At 40.8% G+C, this 18,205-nt stretch overlaps 1 protein-coding gene across 2 annotated transcripts in view; it reads left to right on the plus strand.

Annotated features, from left to right (window-relative positions):
• ahcyl2b (adenosylhomocysteinase like 2b) overlaps positions 1 to 18,142 on the plus strand; it is a gene marked incomplete at its 3' end in the record, with an annotated part of 43,238 nt that extends 25,096 nt beyond the window's left edge. Inside the window, exons 2-17 of one of the 2 annotated variants that reach the window (XM_079652907.1) lie at positions 835 to 943; positions 6,224 to 6,367; positions 6,780 to 6,880; positions 7,753 to 7,855; positions 7,941 to 8,035; positions 8,271 to 8,377; positions 8,891 to 9,007; positions 9,141 to 9,204; positions 10,507 to 10,595; positions 10,675 to 10,745; positions 11,668 to 11,762; positions 13,104 to 13,202; positions 13,842 to 13,910; positions 14,013 to 14,091; positions 14,625 to 14,745; positions 15,297 to 18,142. In XM_079652907.1, coding sequence (XP_079509033.1) covers positions 835 to 943; positions 6,224 to 6,367; positions 6,780 to 6,880; positions 7,753 to 7,855; positions 7,941 to 8,035; positions 8,271 to 8,377; positions 8,891 to 9,007; positions 9,141 to 9,204; positions 10,507 to 10,595; positions 10,675 to 10,745; positions 11,668 to 11,762; positions 13,104 to 13,202; positions 13,842 to 13,910; positions 14,013 to 14,091; positions 14,625 to 14,745; positions 15,297 to 15,303 — 1,470 coding nt within the window. Of the gene's footprint in view, positions 1 to 834; positions 944 to 6,223; positions 6,368 to 6,779; positions 6,881 to 7,752; positions 7,856 to 7,940; positions 8,036 to 8,270; positions 8,378 to 8,890; positions 9,008 to 9,140; positions 9,205 to 10,506; positions 10,596 to 10,674; positions 10,746 to 11,667; positions 11,763 to 13,103; positions 13,203 to 13,841; positions 13,911 to 14,012; positions 14,092 to 14,624; positions 14,750 to 15,296 lie in introns of those variants that run through there. The other variant, XM_079652908.1, reaches the window with a different exon arrangement.
• Positions 18,143 to 18,205: the final 63 nt, after the last annotated feature.

Consider the following 18,205-nt stretch of genomic DNA (forward strand, 5'->3'; position numbering starts at 1 on the left):
TCTCTTGCAGACGGCACTGCCAATATTCTGTCTGTTCTTTTTATCGTTAACCTTATATCTTAAAAAAAACGCTTATTCTGCTGTCCTTGCATCGACGCAACATAAAGAAAGAGTCATACAAAATAGATGTTCTCTTTAAGTCTACTGACAGCCCCAATTCCCATATTGCAAGAGAGTTTGCTAAAAAAAACCTTGTGGTCATTTGAAAGAAGAGATACCTGGTCCATATACAACTTTTTTTTTATTGATTCCAATGAGAACAGAGCACATGCCGCTGAATGGGGTTACCTCGTGAAAAAGTGCTACATCCAGCAAGAAAAGTAGCAGCATAAAGTATTTCAACTTTTCAGAACAGGCCTGTAGACATTTGTGAAAAATCTTGTTTTTGACAGAATGTTTTAGACGGAAACTCTAAAAGACACAGATCGTCCTTCCCACTATAAGGCTTTCAGACTGAGCCATGAAGCTCACTAATTAATACAAAGTGTGAGAGCAAGAACCTTAAGGTTAGATGTGAAAAAAAGCAATGTCAAAGTGGAAAACGGATAATGCAATCCAAGCATGTCACACAACAGCGGGGATTTGTTGTAAAGATTTCAACAAAAATAGTCTCTAGGGTGTATTTTTCGATGAATCACTGAGAGGAGGTTTCTCCGAGTGCCTTTCTGCCAGAAAAATGCACTATTTGGACACAGACCCTTATACCCTTATACATGGGCCCACTTGAAAATTCATATTAACAAAAATAACCCTTTTTTTATGTGATCTTAACCAATGCAGCTGTAAAATCTGTTCCGCGCTCTGATCTCTCCCTTTTGCTCCGTCCACCCACAGATCCAGTTTGCGGACCAGAAGCAGGAGTTCACCAAGCGGCCCTCCAAGATCGGCCGGCGCTCCCTGTCCCGCTCCATCTCCCAGTCCTCCACAGACAGCTACAGCTCAGGTAGACACTTCCTGTTGCTCAATCCCAACAGCCCACAATTTATCTCACCGCCAGTGGACATGTTTCCATTACGGTTGTTTTTTTACGACAACAGAGATAAAGAAAGCGTTTTCCCTTGGAAACCTGTTTGCTTGGCCTGATTGTACTTTGTAGTTGGGGTCAAGTGAGATAGGTAAAGAAGGGAAAGCAGGCACTAAAGGCTGAAAATGGAGAAACAGCTTCTCTAAAAAGGTTCTACCAGCTGCTCTTAAGCCCACAAGTTAAACATTATTCAAGAGTGTTTGTTAATTGGTACAACAACGGATACAAAAATCTTGTTGGGGTTTTAGGGGAAAGTAATGCTGGATTATTTCATTACTTCCTGGACTTTTCTCAATAAGGTACAACAAATAAGAGTGCTGTTTTTCAAAAAAATGTCAAACTTTAACTTTAAAAAAGGCAAACCCTTAACCCAGTACTGTCTTTTGTGTTTCGAGAGCGCACTCTAATATTAATAATCCTGTTCTGCACTCAAAAACCATCCAAAAATTTAAGCAGATTAAGCAGTGTGCACACATTGCTGATAACTCTGCTTTTAGAGTTCCTGCTGTGTGTCAGGGTCATTTACGTGATCACTTAGTCTGTATTGCCTGGATGGCGTCATGTCCAGTGGCAGAATATAATGGACAAACAGATGGATGGCAGATGGACAAATGGAGTTTCAGTCAGTAATATGGGATGGATGCTGAAAATATAGTGAGTGTATAATACTCTTGCTGAGAGATGATTAAATATATTGGTCCTGTGACCTCGCACCGGCATGTTTGCTGGCCACCATATGTTTTTTTAGGGTTGGTATTACCAGACGGGGTCAGCTGATTTAAACCATGCCATTCTTTCTTTCAGGAAGTGAAAAATCAGGCTTGAAATGTATTACTCTTTGTTTTCGAGAGAACTGCAAGAACTTATATATTTAATGCTATGCTTGTTGAATTCAGCTCTGTGCTCACTTTACTGGTCTAAGATCAACGTTGGCACTCTCGGTGTCGGGTCCCCTTTTTATGGTGAGATTTTGGATTTGTTCCAATCCCCCTGTAACACACATCTTGTGTTCTCCTGTTTTCAATCTTCCTCTACTCTTTGCTTCTCTCCTCTCACCTCTGATCATGACTAAAGATCTGGATTTATTTCACTAGATATTAAGTTCATTATTGGAGCACTCGGCCCGCATTCAACTATTTTTTGCCTTTGCTCAACTCAACCTATTACCGGCAGCAACTGGACCTTAATTGAAATGCGTCAGTGCTGCCAACATTACGGTTTCTTTCTCAGAAACATGTGCAGCCCTTTTGAACCACCTGTGTTATCCTCTTTCTCTTTTTTTCTCCCACCCTGTCTGCTGATTCCCTGTCTTCTCCCATAATTCCCTCACTGGAGTGCCTCTCATTTTTCTGATGGTTCCCACAGTGCAGAGGACACACTGAACACATCAGGAGTACTTTTCCCAGGAACACTTTGGTTTAGATTAGGATTATAAAAGGTTTCTGTTAAGGTTTTGAATGAGAGGAAAAAAGTGTGTGTGTTCATTTTGTTTTGTGAACATGTATATGTAAGAATTATAGATTTGTTACGGTGAAATACTTTAATATATGTCATTCATTTTTACCACATTTGTACCCCTTTGTGGCTCCAGAAAGTTTGAAGAAATTGCCTCAAGTGCAGTTTCTTTTAGGGCTACAAAATTAAACCAATACCAATAGAATTCTTTTTTTTTTTTTTGTCTATTTATTTTGATACCAATCTTGTGGATGGAAGCAGTTAATTGGCATGTGGCACAGTGGTCTAGTGCGTTGGTGTTCGGATCAGGTGGTCACAGGTTCAAACCCCACTGCAGTCAGCATGTCGTCGTGTCCCTGGGCAAGACACTCTTCACCCCAAATTGCTCCTGTGGGGATTGTCAACAGAGTATTGAGTATTCATTCAATCTGAGCCACACATGCTCACTGTCTGTAGAGGCTGTTGCGCCAATGTCTCCAAATCATGGAAGAGAACCGAGTAGAAGTCTTCACAGGGTTAATTAAAGTCGAGATAACATGATTGTCTGACTCTTCTAGGGGACACATGAATTTGTACATTACATTTCTTAAAAGGGCTTGACAGGTAGGTACCCCCAAGTTAACAAACAGCTGGCTGACACTGTGCCATCTTGGTACCCTCACCAGCAACCGTAAAGCATCATCGTATGCAACTTTTAGTTTTTGCATGTTGCTAGCCTTGTAGTTACGCTTTCAAAAGTGATACCTTGACATCTACAGAGCACTTGTGAAATTTCTGCATTAATATGTTTGCCTGGGCATACAGTTTGCAGCGATGTCTTTTTCATCTTTGAAATCATCAGAGATATAATGACCAAGGTACTTAATCTCACTGCACACAAGAAGAATGTTGCTACTGAGAATAAAATATGTTATGTAAGTCGCTTTGGATAAAAGTGTCTAACAAGTAGAGATGTCCCGATCCGATCACGTGATCGGGGATCGGAGCCGATCACGTGATTTTCAAAAGATCGGAATCGGGAGAAAAAAATCGGGGATCGGGATTTTTTTTTTTTTTTTAAATACTTTTTTTTTTTTTTAATTTATTTTAATTCAATGTTAGAAAACAAAATTGACCATGTTCAAGTCTTAAATTCATCCTGAGGCCTTAGTTTTGGTTTCAAATTACACAACATCATGTATGTGCTGCTTCTTTGGGGCTTGTTTTCATAGACCTGGTTGCTTATTTCTCTCAAATCTGGCAACAGAGTGGGCAGGGCGCAGTGTCTAATTGTAGCAGTAAGCTAACGAGCACTGATAAGCTTTATTTTGTTTTGATCCAATGCTGCACAACTGAACTGATCCAATGCTGCTGTGAAAGAAAGAAGCTATATCCATGTTGGATAGAATATCCAATTTAAATAAAAAAATAACCTTAAAGGACAACTTGAATGCTTTTTTTCTTTTTTTTCTCTTAATGCATTGCATAAAGATCGGATCCGGAAAAATCGGTATCGGCAAATTGTCAAAATCAAATGATCGAAATCGGATCGGGAGCAAAAAAAGGTGATCGGGACATCCCTAATAACAAGTAACATGTAATGTAATTGCGTAAAGTTCAACCACTTCTTCTCCCCATAGCTGCTGCTGTAGTGGGCGCCAATCACACGTAGCTTGGTCACTTGCGGCGATTGGCTAAGAGCAAAACCATTCAAATGGATAAAAGTACAAGAGGACTGAATGCAGGTTTACATTAGTCTAACAGGAGAACTTGTATTACTCTTCGAACTGGGTCGGTTTTGGACGAATGCCCAGAAAGAAAAGAGAAATCTGACTTTTTCTGTTTGGCCCTTTATCTGACATTGTTGAAGGGTACAATTCCTCACAATGGATTGCTATTTTTAATGCACACCAAGTTACATTTGAACGGTGAATCTAAAATAACAGTTATAATTCTGGCTGGTAGATTGGAAGATATCAAGTAGTGTTATAGTAGTATCCCCAAGTCTCAGAATGGGTCAAGTATATTCTCCTCCAAGACTTTATCTTTACCAGCTCGTGTCTTTGGCTTTGTCCCAGACACTATCCTTTGTAGTATCGGTGCATCCACCCTCATGATCTCCTCTCCTCACGCTTCCCCCCCTCCCACCTCCACCCTTTCTTCCTGTCAGTACGGATGGGGGGTTTCAAAAGAAAATGGTAGACTCATGGATTATCACTTTAAAGCCCTTTTCCTTTCTGGCACAGTACAGCATGTTCTCTAACTGCAGTATTGTTACAGTGCTGGCAAGGAACCCAGTGTTTTCTGCTACTGATCCATCCATGGTCATGCTGCATGGTCATGTGCTGCTGTGACATGCTTCCCTTTAGTGTTAAAGCACATTTTTACCATCTTTACATTCTACTGCAGTCTCATATTGGAAAGGGACTGGAGTTTTTGCAGAGGGGTTTTTACACATGGCTTCATAATCAATTAAACTCTGTGCTGGGCAGAATAAATCTGTGGCCTACCAAAGTCAAATTGCAGGCTTGAGGAAAAATCCAGGCTTTATTCACAGTGAAGAAACCAAGAACCATTGTGTTTGTTTCTGCAATTTGAAACCTCAAAGCTCTGAATGTCCTTGCTGTTGAAAATACATAAAAACAAATCAGCAAGATACTGAAGGTGCTTTACATGGAAATAAAGTCATTAAGGCGAGGTATAAACACATGGCAGTATGAAAACACATATACATAGGCTTTAAAGGGAGTAAAACAGAAGATTAAAGTAAGACATGGCCGTGACCGTGGGCTGAATGTAATGCCCGCGTTAACCAGCGCTTCCGTTTTTATCAGTGCATCCCAAAAGAGACGAGGAGAGTGAAGGGAAGAGGATTTATGAAACTGATCCATAAGCCGGTTGTAAACACGCTGACATTGAAGCTGTGATGTTTTGTCTTAGTGGCGCCGAGTGCTGTGTGTCATCATCAGGCCAATGGGTGTCGCGAAGTTAACTAAAAAGGGTCCATCGGTACTTTGACTGGCCTGAAATAATGCCTGCGCTTAAAGGTACCAATGTAATCGATCCTTGTTCAGACTGCAGGTATTGCCGAGTCATGGCTTGAGAACACTTAGTCAGCTGAACCTGCTGATCCCTCTGTTGACCATTGGCTGTGATCCTTACGGTTAAACAGTTCAATACAATCCTTGTAAGCTAGGGGTTACCAATGCATAAACATAGGCCATAGTAGAAGTGTCATGGGAACAAACATCTCAGGAGTCCAATACACAACTGAACTTACTCTTTTGTGTTTTCCATTAGCAAAGTTGTGGGTAGATACTGGTTTTTATAACGCCTTGGCCGGTTCAAAGCTAATTTAGAAGGTGGAGCAGTGACACTGATTGGTCCAAGAGAGAAGGGTTACTTGCCTTTCATTTTAAATCAACAAGCTACCATCAAAGGCTACTGCATTTAATTTTTTTCTCTCAAACCAGATTATTAACCCACAGTGAGTGAAGTCGAGCAGAAATAGAGCAGACGTTTCAGTTTGGCTCACGTTATTGTGTTGTGAGCAGATGGCAGTTGAAAGTAAATAATGGCATCTTCACAAAGTCTCTATAGGAAACCTCCTTAAATGTGTTGTAGTTTGAGATAAGTAGAAATGAAACCATTTGATGACGAACCAAACGATTATATTAGTTAATTCGATACAAGCTAATTTTCTACCTATTTTATGTGTGTCACATACTGACAGTTCTGTTGTTTTTATGCGCGTTTCTTTTTTAGCGGCGTCGTACACGGACAGCTCTGACGATGAGACGTCTCCCCGGGACAAACAGCAGAAGAACTCCAAGGGCAACGGAGACTTCTGCATCAAAAACATCAAACAGGCCGACTTCGGACGCAGAGAGATCGAGATTGCAGAGCAAGGTAAACCAAACAACCGGCAGTGATTACTTAATCAAATAACCAAGTTCCCTTTCAAATCCTAATTGTAACATCAGTAATACAAACATATGGCTTTGTAAATATGAGACTGGCAAGTGAGAACACCCTTTAAAAACCAACGCGTAAACACCATTTATACATATCATTGCCTAATGACTTCACAGAACATGCAGCTGAACCCTACAGGCTACGTTCTGTCACACACACACACACACACACACACACACACACACACACACACACACACACACACACACACACACACACACTCTTAGCATCAGTAACTCCGTCAGCTGGATGAGTCGATGGATTAGCGATGAAGTATCAGAAGGATTAAACGTTTGGGATTCCTCAAACATCCAGCTGATTATCCGCTCCCTCGTGTGTCTTTCAGAGATGCCGGCCCTGATGGCTCTGAGGAAGCGAGCCCAGGGGGAGAAGCCCCTCGCTGGAGCCAAGGTGGTGGGCTGCACCCACATCACTGCCCAGACTGCTGTGAGTGGGAATGCAAAACACACACACCTTTTTAAAGGTCACCTATTATGCAAAATCCACTTCCCACGTGTTGTATACAACATGTGTCCCGTCTGTGTAAAGAGATTCTGAAAGTTTCAGGAAAAAACATTCTCTCTCTTTTTGTCCTGATCCATTTCTATAAAAACATGTCTGAAAATGAGCTGATCAGATGTTGGCCGCTTTATGATGTCATAACGATTTTTTGGCTTGTGTAACCATTAGCCAATCACCAACCAAGGTAACCCCCTCCCCCCCCACACCGTATCACCTGAATCTCCTCCTAGAGCAGTGCTTCTCAAAGTGTGGTCCACGGACCACTGGTTGCCCGTGATCGCCCCCTAGTGGTCCGTGAGTATATTGGTAACATTTAACATTTGAAATAAATAAATATATTTAAGTTTTCCGCACTGTCGCGGGAATATCTCCGCAATGGAGCGAGCTTAAGCTCTAGAAAAACTGTGATTTTGGATATTTGCGGAGTTAGGTGGTCCACGAGTGGTTATTTATTGGTTAAGTGGTCATTGATATGAAAAAGTTTGAGAAAAACTTTCCTAGAGCACCATTGTGTTCTTTTTAACCAAATCTCTCTCAGAGGGGCGTGGGGAGGGGCTCCTTATTTTCATCTAAAGTAACAGACAGAGAATCAGCACTTTTGAAACGGGGCTGAAACAGAGGGGATTATGGGTAATGCTGCAATGATCTGTTTGGTGTTTGGAGCCAAACACTTCAGAGACATGTTTTGTATATATATCTGAGAACTATAATATATTGATGAAAAACAGTATAATAGGGGACCTTTAACATAAGATGGTTTTACGGCAGCAGTTATGACAAACTCCCCTCCTCCTCAGGTGCTGATGGAGACCCTCTCAGCTCTGGGGGCTCAGTGTCGATGGGCCGCCTGCAACATCTACTCCACCCAGAACGAAGTGGCAGCTGCTCTGGCAGAAGGAGGTGAGACTGTGTGTGTGTGACCAAATCCTTTTCTGCTCTTCTCTGTATATATATATATATAAAATACTTCCTGTCTCGATTCTAGGTTTCAGTGTGTTTGCATGGAAGGGTGAGTCAGAGGACGACTTCTGGTGGTGCATCGACCGCTGTGTCAACGTGGAAGGCTGGCAACCCAACATGGTAGCACACCTACACTCTAAATAAAGCCTACTTTACAATAATATCTTTGTAATAAAATGTTTTGTTAACCTACAGTCCCTGTTGGAGGTGGTTTTATTTTTACCACAGTACTAAATCTAGGTTTGAGAAAGGACTCCCTATTTAAAAATGTGTTAACTAACCTTATTTGCAGGGTCAGTTAAACATTTTTAAAATGTGTTAATTGTGTTTCTCTCTCTGTTTTTCTCTCTGTCAGATCCTGGATGACGGTGGAGACCTGACTCACTGGATCTATAAAAAATACCCCAACATGTTCAAGAAGATAAAGGGCATTGTAGAGGAGAGTGTTACCGGTGTGCACAGGTGGGACACAACACATGCACACATCCTTCATTATCTTAAGCAAAGTTTTCAAAATATATATTACTTCTCGACCCAGATAAAACCAGGTCGCTCTAGTTTAATTGGGAGAATGTACAAGTATAGCTTTTACAAAACTGACAGCTTATAGACACTTAGACACGCACAGTTTCTGGTATACCATCGCCATCTAGTGGTGAAAATGTTAACATTAATAACTATTTATTTATGCAGCTCCTTTTATACAAAAAGGTTGACATAAAATAACAAATGCATAAATATTCTGCTTCAGGTTGTATTTGTCAGGCATTTGCCTTTCTAAAATTGAATGGAAAATAATTTTGAGCGGCATATTCGTTTTATTTTTGAGTTTAGTCATTATTTAGTCTGTCCTTAAGGTAAAGTATGACTAGTGGTTGAAGCGGCTTGTCAACACTAAGCATAAAACAATTATTATTATTGCATAGATTGAGTTATTTACAGTTATTTGTTATTTGTGTGTGTGTGTGTGTGTAGGTTGTACCAGCTGTCCAAGGCGGGGAAGCTGTGTGTTCCAGCCATGAACGTCAACGACTCGGTGACCAAGCAGAAGTTTGACAACCTGTACTGCTGCAGGGAGTCCATCCTCGACGGGTATGAGACGTATATTAAAACAGAATATTTTATAGTTTTAGAGTATTCAATGTGGCGGGGCAGACCCACTCTGTTCCATACTGTCTGAATATGAATCAGTCGGCCAGAGAAATAATGGTGTTTCTGTCCTCAGCCTGAAGAGGACCACTGATGTCATGTTTGGAGGCAAACAGGTGGTGGTGTGTGGATACGGAGAGGTAAGGCGGACATTTTCATACAGGCCTGTTCACTGAGACACCTACATCTTACACTTCTATTCTGAAATACTATGATGACTGGAATAATAAGTTAGGTATAGTAAATCCACTTTTGAAAATGGAGAGATTTAGAGCTAGAAGATCAGTTTCCCTTTTTTGTTTGGCACCAAAGCAAGTAAGGACATGGAAATAAGAATGCAACGTTTTTTTTTTTTAAGGCTGACCTATCATGCAAAATGCACTTTTGTACGTCTTTTATACATGAATATGTGTTCCCCCGGTGTTCCAGGGAACTCACCAAGTGTCCGAAAACACAACCCTCTCTATTTTCCTCGATACCCAAATCTCTTAAAAAGGGGCTGCAACGGATCTGATACAGACTGATCCAGATTTGAACACTTCTATGACGTCACAGAAGTGGCGCTACACCTATTGGGCCAACTCCACCAATCAGGAGGAGACAGCCACGGACATTGCCGTTGGAAAGCGCTGGAGACGCTGTAGTACATATGCCAGGCCTGTAGATGGTGCTGTTCTCACAGAATCAGCCCATGATGCAAAGACTGTGTTAAATTGAGCGAAATGAGGAATGGCTAAAATGCATGATCTGTTTGGTATTTTGAAAAATAAAAAGTATAAATATGCCTTATATAGGTATGGTCCTACACTATATTATTCAAATATAGCATGATAGGTCCACTTTAACTGCTTTTTTCATATAAATTGTGACGGGTCCTTAAGCTTTGAATAGAAAATCCTCACCATCTATAGCGTTGGCTAGTATGTATAATACAAATGTATTCTGTTTTGCTGAATGTTCCATTATAGGAAAACTGTTGAATAATTCATGTAGTTTGGAGGGAAAAAAATGATATTATGTTTTAAAAAGAAGGGTGAAAAAAAAAAAAAAACTTTTATTCGGTGCATCCAGTTTGGGTTTCTACATTCAACATCTACTAGTATTCAAAAGAAAATACTAATTTGGAGTAGTGAGTTTAGCTGCTTCTGTGAAAGAATCACCCAAGTTACATTTGACGACATGTAAGGACATTTGGGATTATGTGGATGCATGCATTTTCCCGGAAGTGACCATTTTGTTTACATTTTCTACGTTTTTTTAAAACAGGCTGTAATGTGACTCTAAATAAAGAAAACATTTGATGTCCAGTGACACAACAGCTGCGATAAACCAACTGCACAGGCTCTCAATGAAACACCACCTGCTTTAACAGATGGATTATTGATTGAAACATACTGCTGTCTCACTACCGTATAATATAATCTCATGTCGTTCACTCCCAGGTGGGAAAAGGCTGCTGCGCTGCCCTCAAAGCCATGGGCTCCATCGTGTACGTCACAGAGATCGACCCCATCTGTGCCTTGCAGGCGTGGTAAGACTCCACTCGTTTCACTTCCTATGCACCACTGCTGTGTTTCATTAGCCTCACACCTTTTATCTCCCAATCATAGCATGGACGGCTTCAGGCTGGTGAAGCTGAATGAAGTCATCAGACAGGTGGACATCGTCATCACCTGCACAGGTCAGCCTCATCCGTGGCCCTCTGTGTGAGGAACATGCCGGTCTCTCATTGTTTCTTCAGGATGACCGCGCAGATTCTCAGTCTTTGTCGGCGGGGTCTAAACAGTCACTAATCAAGTTCTCAGATCAGCAGCCAGGGAGTTGCACTTAATTAGAGCGGAGAATTACTCGCCTCTCTGCGTCATTACTTAATGTTTCGCTGGCAGGCCTGCAGCAGTGGGGCTCTCTCACAGGGTGACTGCAATATGACAGATAAGAGGTAGAAGAAGCTGCATGGGATTCATGTCAGATTTTCCCTTTTTAGTTAGAAAGTGGTGTAAATAAATAAACCAGTATAGGCTTTGAATCCATTAAGCTTATCGGTTTCTTGCAAATGATTGTTAAGTGAAATACGGGGATAAGCTATTATCAGTAAGAATAATGAAGACATAGGCCGTTTCTCAATGTGGAGGAGGCTTGCTCAGTAGCACATGTATGCTGGATATTTAAACAGTGATTCGGCGCCACTCGATGACGTAGTATGCTTGAAATAGTGGCTCTGGAGCAGCTTTACTCGACATTGAGAAACGGCCACTGACTACATGTATCATATCCTTTGCAGCTGAGTTCATCCTTTATCATATTTCCAACCGAAAATGTAACTTATACATATATCATTTGGTTGAACATTTCCATACTAATTTAACAATGCTAAATTGTTAAATTAAAAGCAATAAAACCAAGTTTTACAGAAATGGATATAGACTCATTCCCCTATATATTTATTTGAACCTTATTGAAGACTGTTTGAAAATTCATTTGACAAAACTCTGTCAATTTCACCTTTTTTGCTTTCTCCCTATTTGAATCTCTCGTTTTGCTCGTGAGCTCTAATCTGTTCCTGACCATTTCTCTTCCTCCTTTATCATCTCCTCCTCGATCAGGCAATAAGAACGTGGTGATGAGAGAGTACCTGGACCGCATGAAGAACGGCTGCATCGTCTGCAACATGGGACACTCCAACACTGAGATCGATGTGGTCAGTTAGATTCCAGTAATACCTTGTAAAGAAACCAAAACCATAGTTAATAAATCAAACCACCTGACATGATGACAATGTCACAGTCACTGGCAGATTAGCTTGAGCTTGACTAGGCTTACTTTATTGCTACCTTTTTACTACTTGATCCCACTGTGTAATGCTGTTGTTAGAACAGCTTGGTTATCATTAGTACATTAAGCTTTTTACTCATGTGCTCATGCAGAGTGTCCTACACACATACCTCATTCACACCAACGGTGTTTCAGGGCCGGTTCGGAGCTGGAGCTTGAAAAGCACCGTGTTTTCCTGTTCACACCGCAGCGGAGCAGCCTCTTAGCTCCGGAATCCGGTTCATTTCGAGCACCAAAAAATTGTCCGGCCAGAGCAAAAGCACCACATACGTCACGCTTACGTCGAGGCGGGGGCAGGGGCGGGATCAACTCCTGAACAACAACAAAAAGACGACGTTTTATCCAGTTTGTGCACAACGATGGAGAAACTTATCAAGCAGCAGTGGTCCACTGAAGAGACCAGCTACCTACTGGGAATCTGGTCTTCTGAAGAGGTACAGAGGAAGCTGGAGCACAAACGGCCATTGTTGTTGGTGTCGGTGTCAGCTGTGAGGGGTTTCCGCGCGGTTTGGCTTTACGAAGCAGGCACGCAAACGGTTACGTCATGATGCAAACGATGACGCAATGACGCAGCACCAGTCGGACTCTGGGCGGTGTGAAAAGAGCCGGAGCTAAACCGAAGAACCGGTTCTGAACCTGAAAAGCTCTAGCACGGAACTTGAACCGGAGTTGCGTTGGTGTGAATGAGGTATTAGTGAGCAGAGATGATTCTCCTAAACATAAAATGGTGAGACAGCAGTGCTAGGAATAGAACAAAAATGAAAAGTATTTATTAATAGTAGTTCAGACACTAAAGAGAGGTGTGACTCTCTTATTACAGTAATTCAATCCTGGAAAAGACCAAACACACGGAGTAAACCTCTGGTCCGTTGTTATGATGTTAGGGCTGCACATGTGGGGAAAAAACAATTGCGATTATTTTTGACAGATATTGCAACTGTGAACGTTAAAGTAAGGTTAACGTGTCGCAGTAGAGACACAAAATACTAATATGAGCCTCTAGATTAGCAGAATAAGTCGTCTTTAATGAATTGATTTCTGCGTTTTGAAAGATTCACTAGAACATATTGCAATTTTGATAAACTTTTTTGATGAATTGAGCTGCTGTAATACATGTGTAACAGCTCAGCTCAACAGAAATCAGAAGTGGTAGACGAGAAAAAAAGATCACTAGAAAAAAATGATTGTTTATCTGCTCTTCTTGTAGGCGAGCCTGCGGACTCCTGAGCTGACCTGGGAGAGAGTGCGCTCTCAGGTGGACCACGTCATCTGGCCTGATGGCAAGAGGATAGTGCTGCTGGCTGAGGTACACACACACACACACACACACACACACACACACACACACACACACACACACACACACACACACACACACACACACACACACACACACACACACACACACACACACACACACACACACACACACACACACACACACACACACACACACACACACACACACCAGTATAAGAGCTTTAAAATTCCTAGCTGGAGCTTGAGACTGTTATTTATTTGAGATTTTGTAAACAAATTAGAAAAGAACGGGGGATTATACTTGCAGAAACAACACTGCAGATGCACATTGCAGGTTAAGAGTAGTGTGTTTGACTCACACTGACAGAATGAGAGCAGTCTGTCTATCCATGGCTGTGTCTCTGCAGCTGTTTGACCTCCAGCAGGTTTTAACCGCATCAGGAGATCCTCCACCCTCACCTCTCCTGCCACCATCATCCCTCCCTGTTCCAAAATAGACCTGTGTGTCAAATGTATTTTATTTAAAGAACTTATACATCATCTTAATGTCATCATTTAGTGCCGCTGGAAATAGTGACTTTTCGATAGCTGGTTCTTAAAATAAGAGCTTATGCCTACTTTTGTTTTGTGACTTTGTTTTACAATGTAATACTTTACAATCATACATTTTCCTTCCCCTACACAGGGTCGTCTGCTGAACCTCAGCTGTTCCACTGTGCCCACCTTTGTTCTCTCCATCACCGCCACCACCCAGGTAAAACAATACCTTTTTACATAAGTTGACATGATTAGTTCAGATTTATAAAAATGTCGGCAAAAGTGTGTTTGTAACTAACGCTTGTGTGTCTCCGCCCAGGCGCTGGCTCTGATAGAGCTGTACAACGCCCCAGAGGGACGCTACAAACAGGATGTTTACCTGCTGCCCAAGAAGATGGGTAAGACTATTTGCCAGTCCAGAATTTGCTAAGGAATTAATCAGACTTATGTATACAAAAATACTTCAAACTCGCAGCAAGATATCACGCCAGCAAGATCTAAAATACCCTGTTTGGTACTTAAGTAGCCACCAAGCAGGAAGTCATTCCAGGGAGGTTGTTTCTTCCCCAGCAGAGAGCCTGCAGGCACACTGCGTTTATCTCTATAGACAACACAGTCAGTCTCATCTGTTCAGTCTGTGGATAGCTTATCAGTCACAGTAGAATGAGTCTGTGTGTGTGCAGCATGTCTGCAGTGCTGCCCGTCACTTCTCTTAGTGTCCACTCTGTGACTTAAAGCAGAGTGCACACACAGTAAATAAAAGCAGAGAGACAAATGTAGGTCAGTGTGGGCTGCTGCTGCTGCCACTGCACACACTGATGATTGACGCAAGGAAAGGAAGGAAGTATGATGAGAAGGGAGATAGTAGACAGTGGATCAGTCACAGTTGCCTGGTCTTGTTAACATGCTTATTTTCTCTTTTGCTTTGCAGATGAGTATGTGGCCAGCCTACATCTCCCCACGTTCGACGCACATCTCACAGAGCTGAGTGACGAGCAGGCCAAGTACCTGGGCTTGAACAAGAACGGGCCCTTCAAGCCAAACTACTATAGGTAAGGAAACACTTCAACACTTGACAACAATCTTATTTTCAAAGGACTTTAGGTGCTATATACAACGGTTTTAAGAAGCATTGTATGTTATATAAAAAAAATAAAAAAATTGAAGCCAAAAACTCAGAATTTCCCAGATAAAATGTGTAAATATATCTCCAATATTTTAATAGGTAACTCAGAAATGTAGTTAAATTATCACGAAAATATCATTGAAAATAGTGTACTCATTTTTTTAAATTATTATTATTATTTAATAACATCTATATTCTAAAATCAATTAAAAGTTTGCTCAAAAATATTTATGATTTAAATCTTGAGAAAAATCTGATTTTTTTTCTCAGATTATTAACCGCTACCCTTGCTCCGTAATTTAATTATTTTGTACCTGCTTTGTGCCGAGATTCAAGAATCAGGTCAAGATCAAATCCTTTAAAGGAAGAGACCGCAACTCGTCAATCCTGCATGTACAGTGCTTGGATACGTTTTCACCTCTTATATTTAAATCAACTATCATCCTAACGTTTGTGCTTTCTGTTTTTCTCCCAAAGGTATTAAACCAGTGTCGGCGTTTGACTGAAGAAATACAAATACTCCATGATTGGCACAGACTCAAAGAGGGGGAGGAGGAGGAGGAAGACAGAAGGAACGACAGTCAACACACCTGCTTTATGTTATGGGGGGGAGGTTGGGGAGGAGCTCTGACTGAGAGGGGGCGGGGCTTATCTTGCGGTTATGGCAGCCGTTTTATTTATTCACGCTCGACAACAATAATGATAACTCTAAATCTGTGGAGCTGCTCCTGCCGTTAGCCGTTAGCTAGCTCCGCGACGTCTTCTTCCGGACGATGTTTTACTTCCTTTTTCACCACAATTATCTCTTTCTCTTTAATCACTCATTTGTATGTCGACTTGTTTGTAAATCCTCCTTCCCATTGCCAGATCTTTTATTGTTTAACTATTAAAGATGAAATGATTGATGCTAAAAAGATATATACTATATAAAAAGAAAATTTGATTTAAGAAAAGAAATCTGTGTGAATGAAGGCCGTTGAAGATTCAGTGACGGACACTTTTTTTCCTGTCTGTTCTTTTCTACCTGTGATTTAGTTTTTCTCTTGTGTAACATTGAGAGGGCGGGGTTTAGACCTAGTGGGCGGGGATTATGCGGGATCTCAGGGTCCAATCATATCATGACTTTTATTTGATCATTCTCATTGAGATTCACCGTTGTGTCTGTTTTTAAACATTTTTTTATGCGTGTCCGATCAGCCTGTAGTTGTCAGACCTTTTGTCTTAGTACGACTGGACGGGGTCTTCCCACCTGTCACTCAAAGCCACAGTGAAAACATCTCATTGGCTGCTTCTTTCTCGGCTTCCAGGTGCTCACACAGCGCCTGTGTTGAAGTATTTCCAGCTTGTGAGAGATAAACCTTTTCATTTAGCCTCTTCCTTTACCAAGAATGACTATACTGTATTAGAAGCATGGCAGGTTGTCAGACCATTACATACTGTATATTTAGATATTTATATTGAAACATTTTCTATCCTTTTCTCTCCCGTGCCACCTCATATCATATGTCGTAAAGATAAGCAATTAAGTGTTCTGATGATAAGTGTAATAAATGTATTTAAGCCCTCACTTTGAATACTGTGACAGAAAATATTTAAAGAGAAACCAAATTAGCAGCAAGTTGCTGCCTGGCCGGTACTCAAACAGATCCTCAAAGAAAAATGTTTTTTTATTATCATACACACCACAACTCTTTGGTACTCACTGAAAAAGTTCATTTTAAAAAGTAAGATCTGGGAAATAATCTCTTTTCATCCAAGAAGCACATTTACCCTTGCTGTACGTGCGTGTGCCTGTAAACGGTTATTTCCCACTTTTCTTTCTTTCTTTTTTTAAGTTCTCAAAACTCGGCTTGCTAGCCTTGTAATATTTAATTTCTTTTTCCCCTCCTGAAAGACTTAGATTCTCTCCAGCTGACCTGACGGTGCAAATTAGAAAGTCCTGACAGTCAAGTGTACCCCGCCCGCCGCAATACTGGCTCTGCACCTAAACCCATCAGGTCCTCTGCTAACCTCCTGAGAGACGCAGCCACCATTACTCTCACAGAGAGGGATCACATGCTTAAACACACATACCGTAGCTCATTATCCAGGTCTTTGATCATCTTACACATTTTGAATAAGAGGAAATAGCACAAAAAGGTTTTTTATTTACCAGTTTAGCTCATTCAGACTAAGAATATGCACAATTAATAACATGTAATTGCTGTGTAACAATGACTAGTATCTTTACAAACTATTTAACATCAACCAAAGTCTTTGAAGGACTATTTTGGCAATTTTTAAAATATTTGTATTTGCTTTTGTGCAGAGTTGAAAAAATGTATAGCGCTCATGTTACTGTAGCCAGCAGCCACTTAGCTAATGTTAAAAAGCAACAATGTCCGACTACAAGCGCCTCTGAAAGTTACGTTTTCATAAAATAAAATAAACATAAGTGTGTGAGCTTTCAAGGTGCTTGTATCTAGATTTTGTTAACTTTGGACAAAGCCACACTAGCTGTTTTCCATCATTTCCCATCTTCGGCTAGCCACAGCTACAATGTTGGCATACAGATAAGGGTAGGATTGATCTTATTATGCAAGTCTCAACAAGAAAGTCAATAACAGTATTTCCCAAATGTCAAGCTATTCCTAATTAATTTGGCAAAAGCAAAATAATGTATAAAAAATATATACATTTATAGGCGCGTAGTAACGTACGCCCCAAGATCCTACACTATGTCACAGCAGACAACCTCATTATCACAAAGTCTGTGCATTAATGTCTCCTTGTGCAGTTGAGAATCCCTTCTTATAGTAGTGCGACCTGTGCTCTTAAACCTGTTGTCTTACTTTTCCTTTTTGAATGTGTGTTTAAGAGTATAACATCTGGAGAGAAAGCTGAGGTGATTATAGATGATGACGTGTGTGTCTTAATGTCTTTCTGTATTTGAACACATTTTTTTTTTTTGTCGTCCACAATTGCTTTTCGTTAACAGCTGCCTCAGGATCCTAGCCTGTGCATTATGGGGAGAAAGCTTTTGTTTTGTTTTGTTTTGTCGTACGGGTGGGCGGGGGAAGACACCAGCATCGTATCTGTATATAAACACTATATACAGATATGACAACCTTTAAAAGTATAGGAAGGTAAAAGAAGAATCCACTCCTGTATTTATTGTTGTAAATCCTAATACAGTGCAAACTGGCAAATTCTCAAACATGTTTTAAGTTGTTGAATAAATAAAAAAAAAACTATGTTTAAATATTGCAAGTGATAATGGTAGATGAGCAATAATTTAAAACATTCTGTAATCTTATTGAATAAAGATGTTGAAAAAACTGTAACCTCTTTGTGTGCATCTCCTTGATTCGACTGGTGTCAACACATAATCACCCACTTATGTAGGT

The sequence above is a fragment of the Notothenia rossii genome (genome assembly GCF_949606895.1).
Source record: "Notothenia rossii genome assembly, chromosome: 10".
Classification (NCBI taxonomy): Eukaryota; Metazoa; Chordata; class Actinopteri; order Perciformes; family Nototheniidae; genus Notothenia; species Notothenia rossii.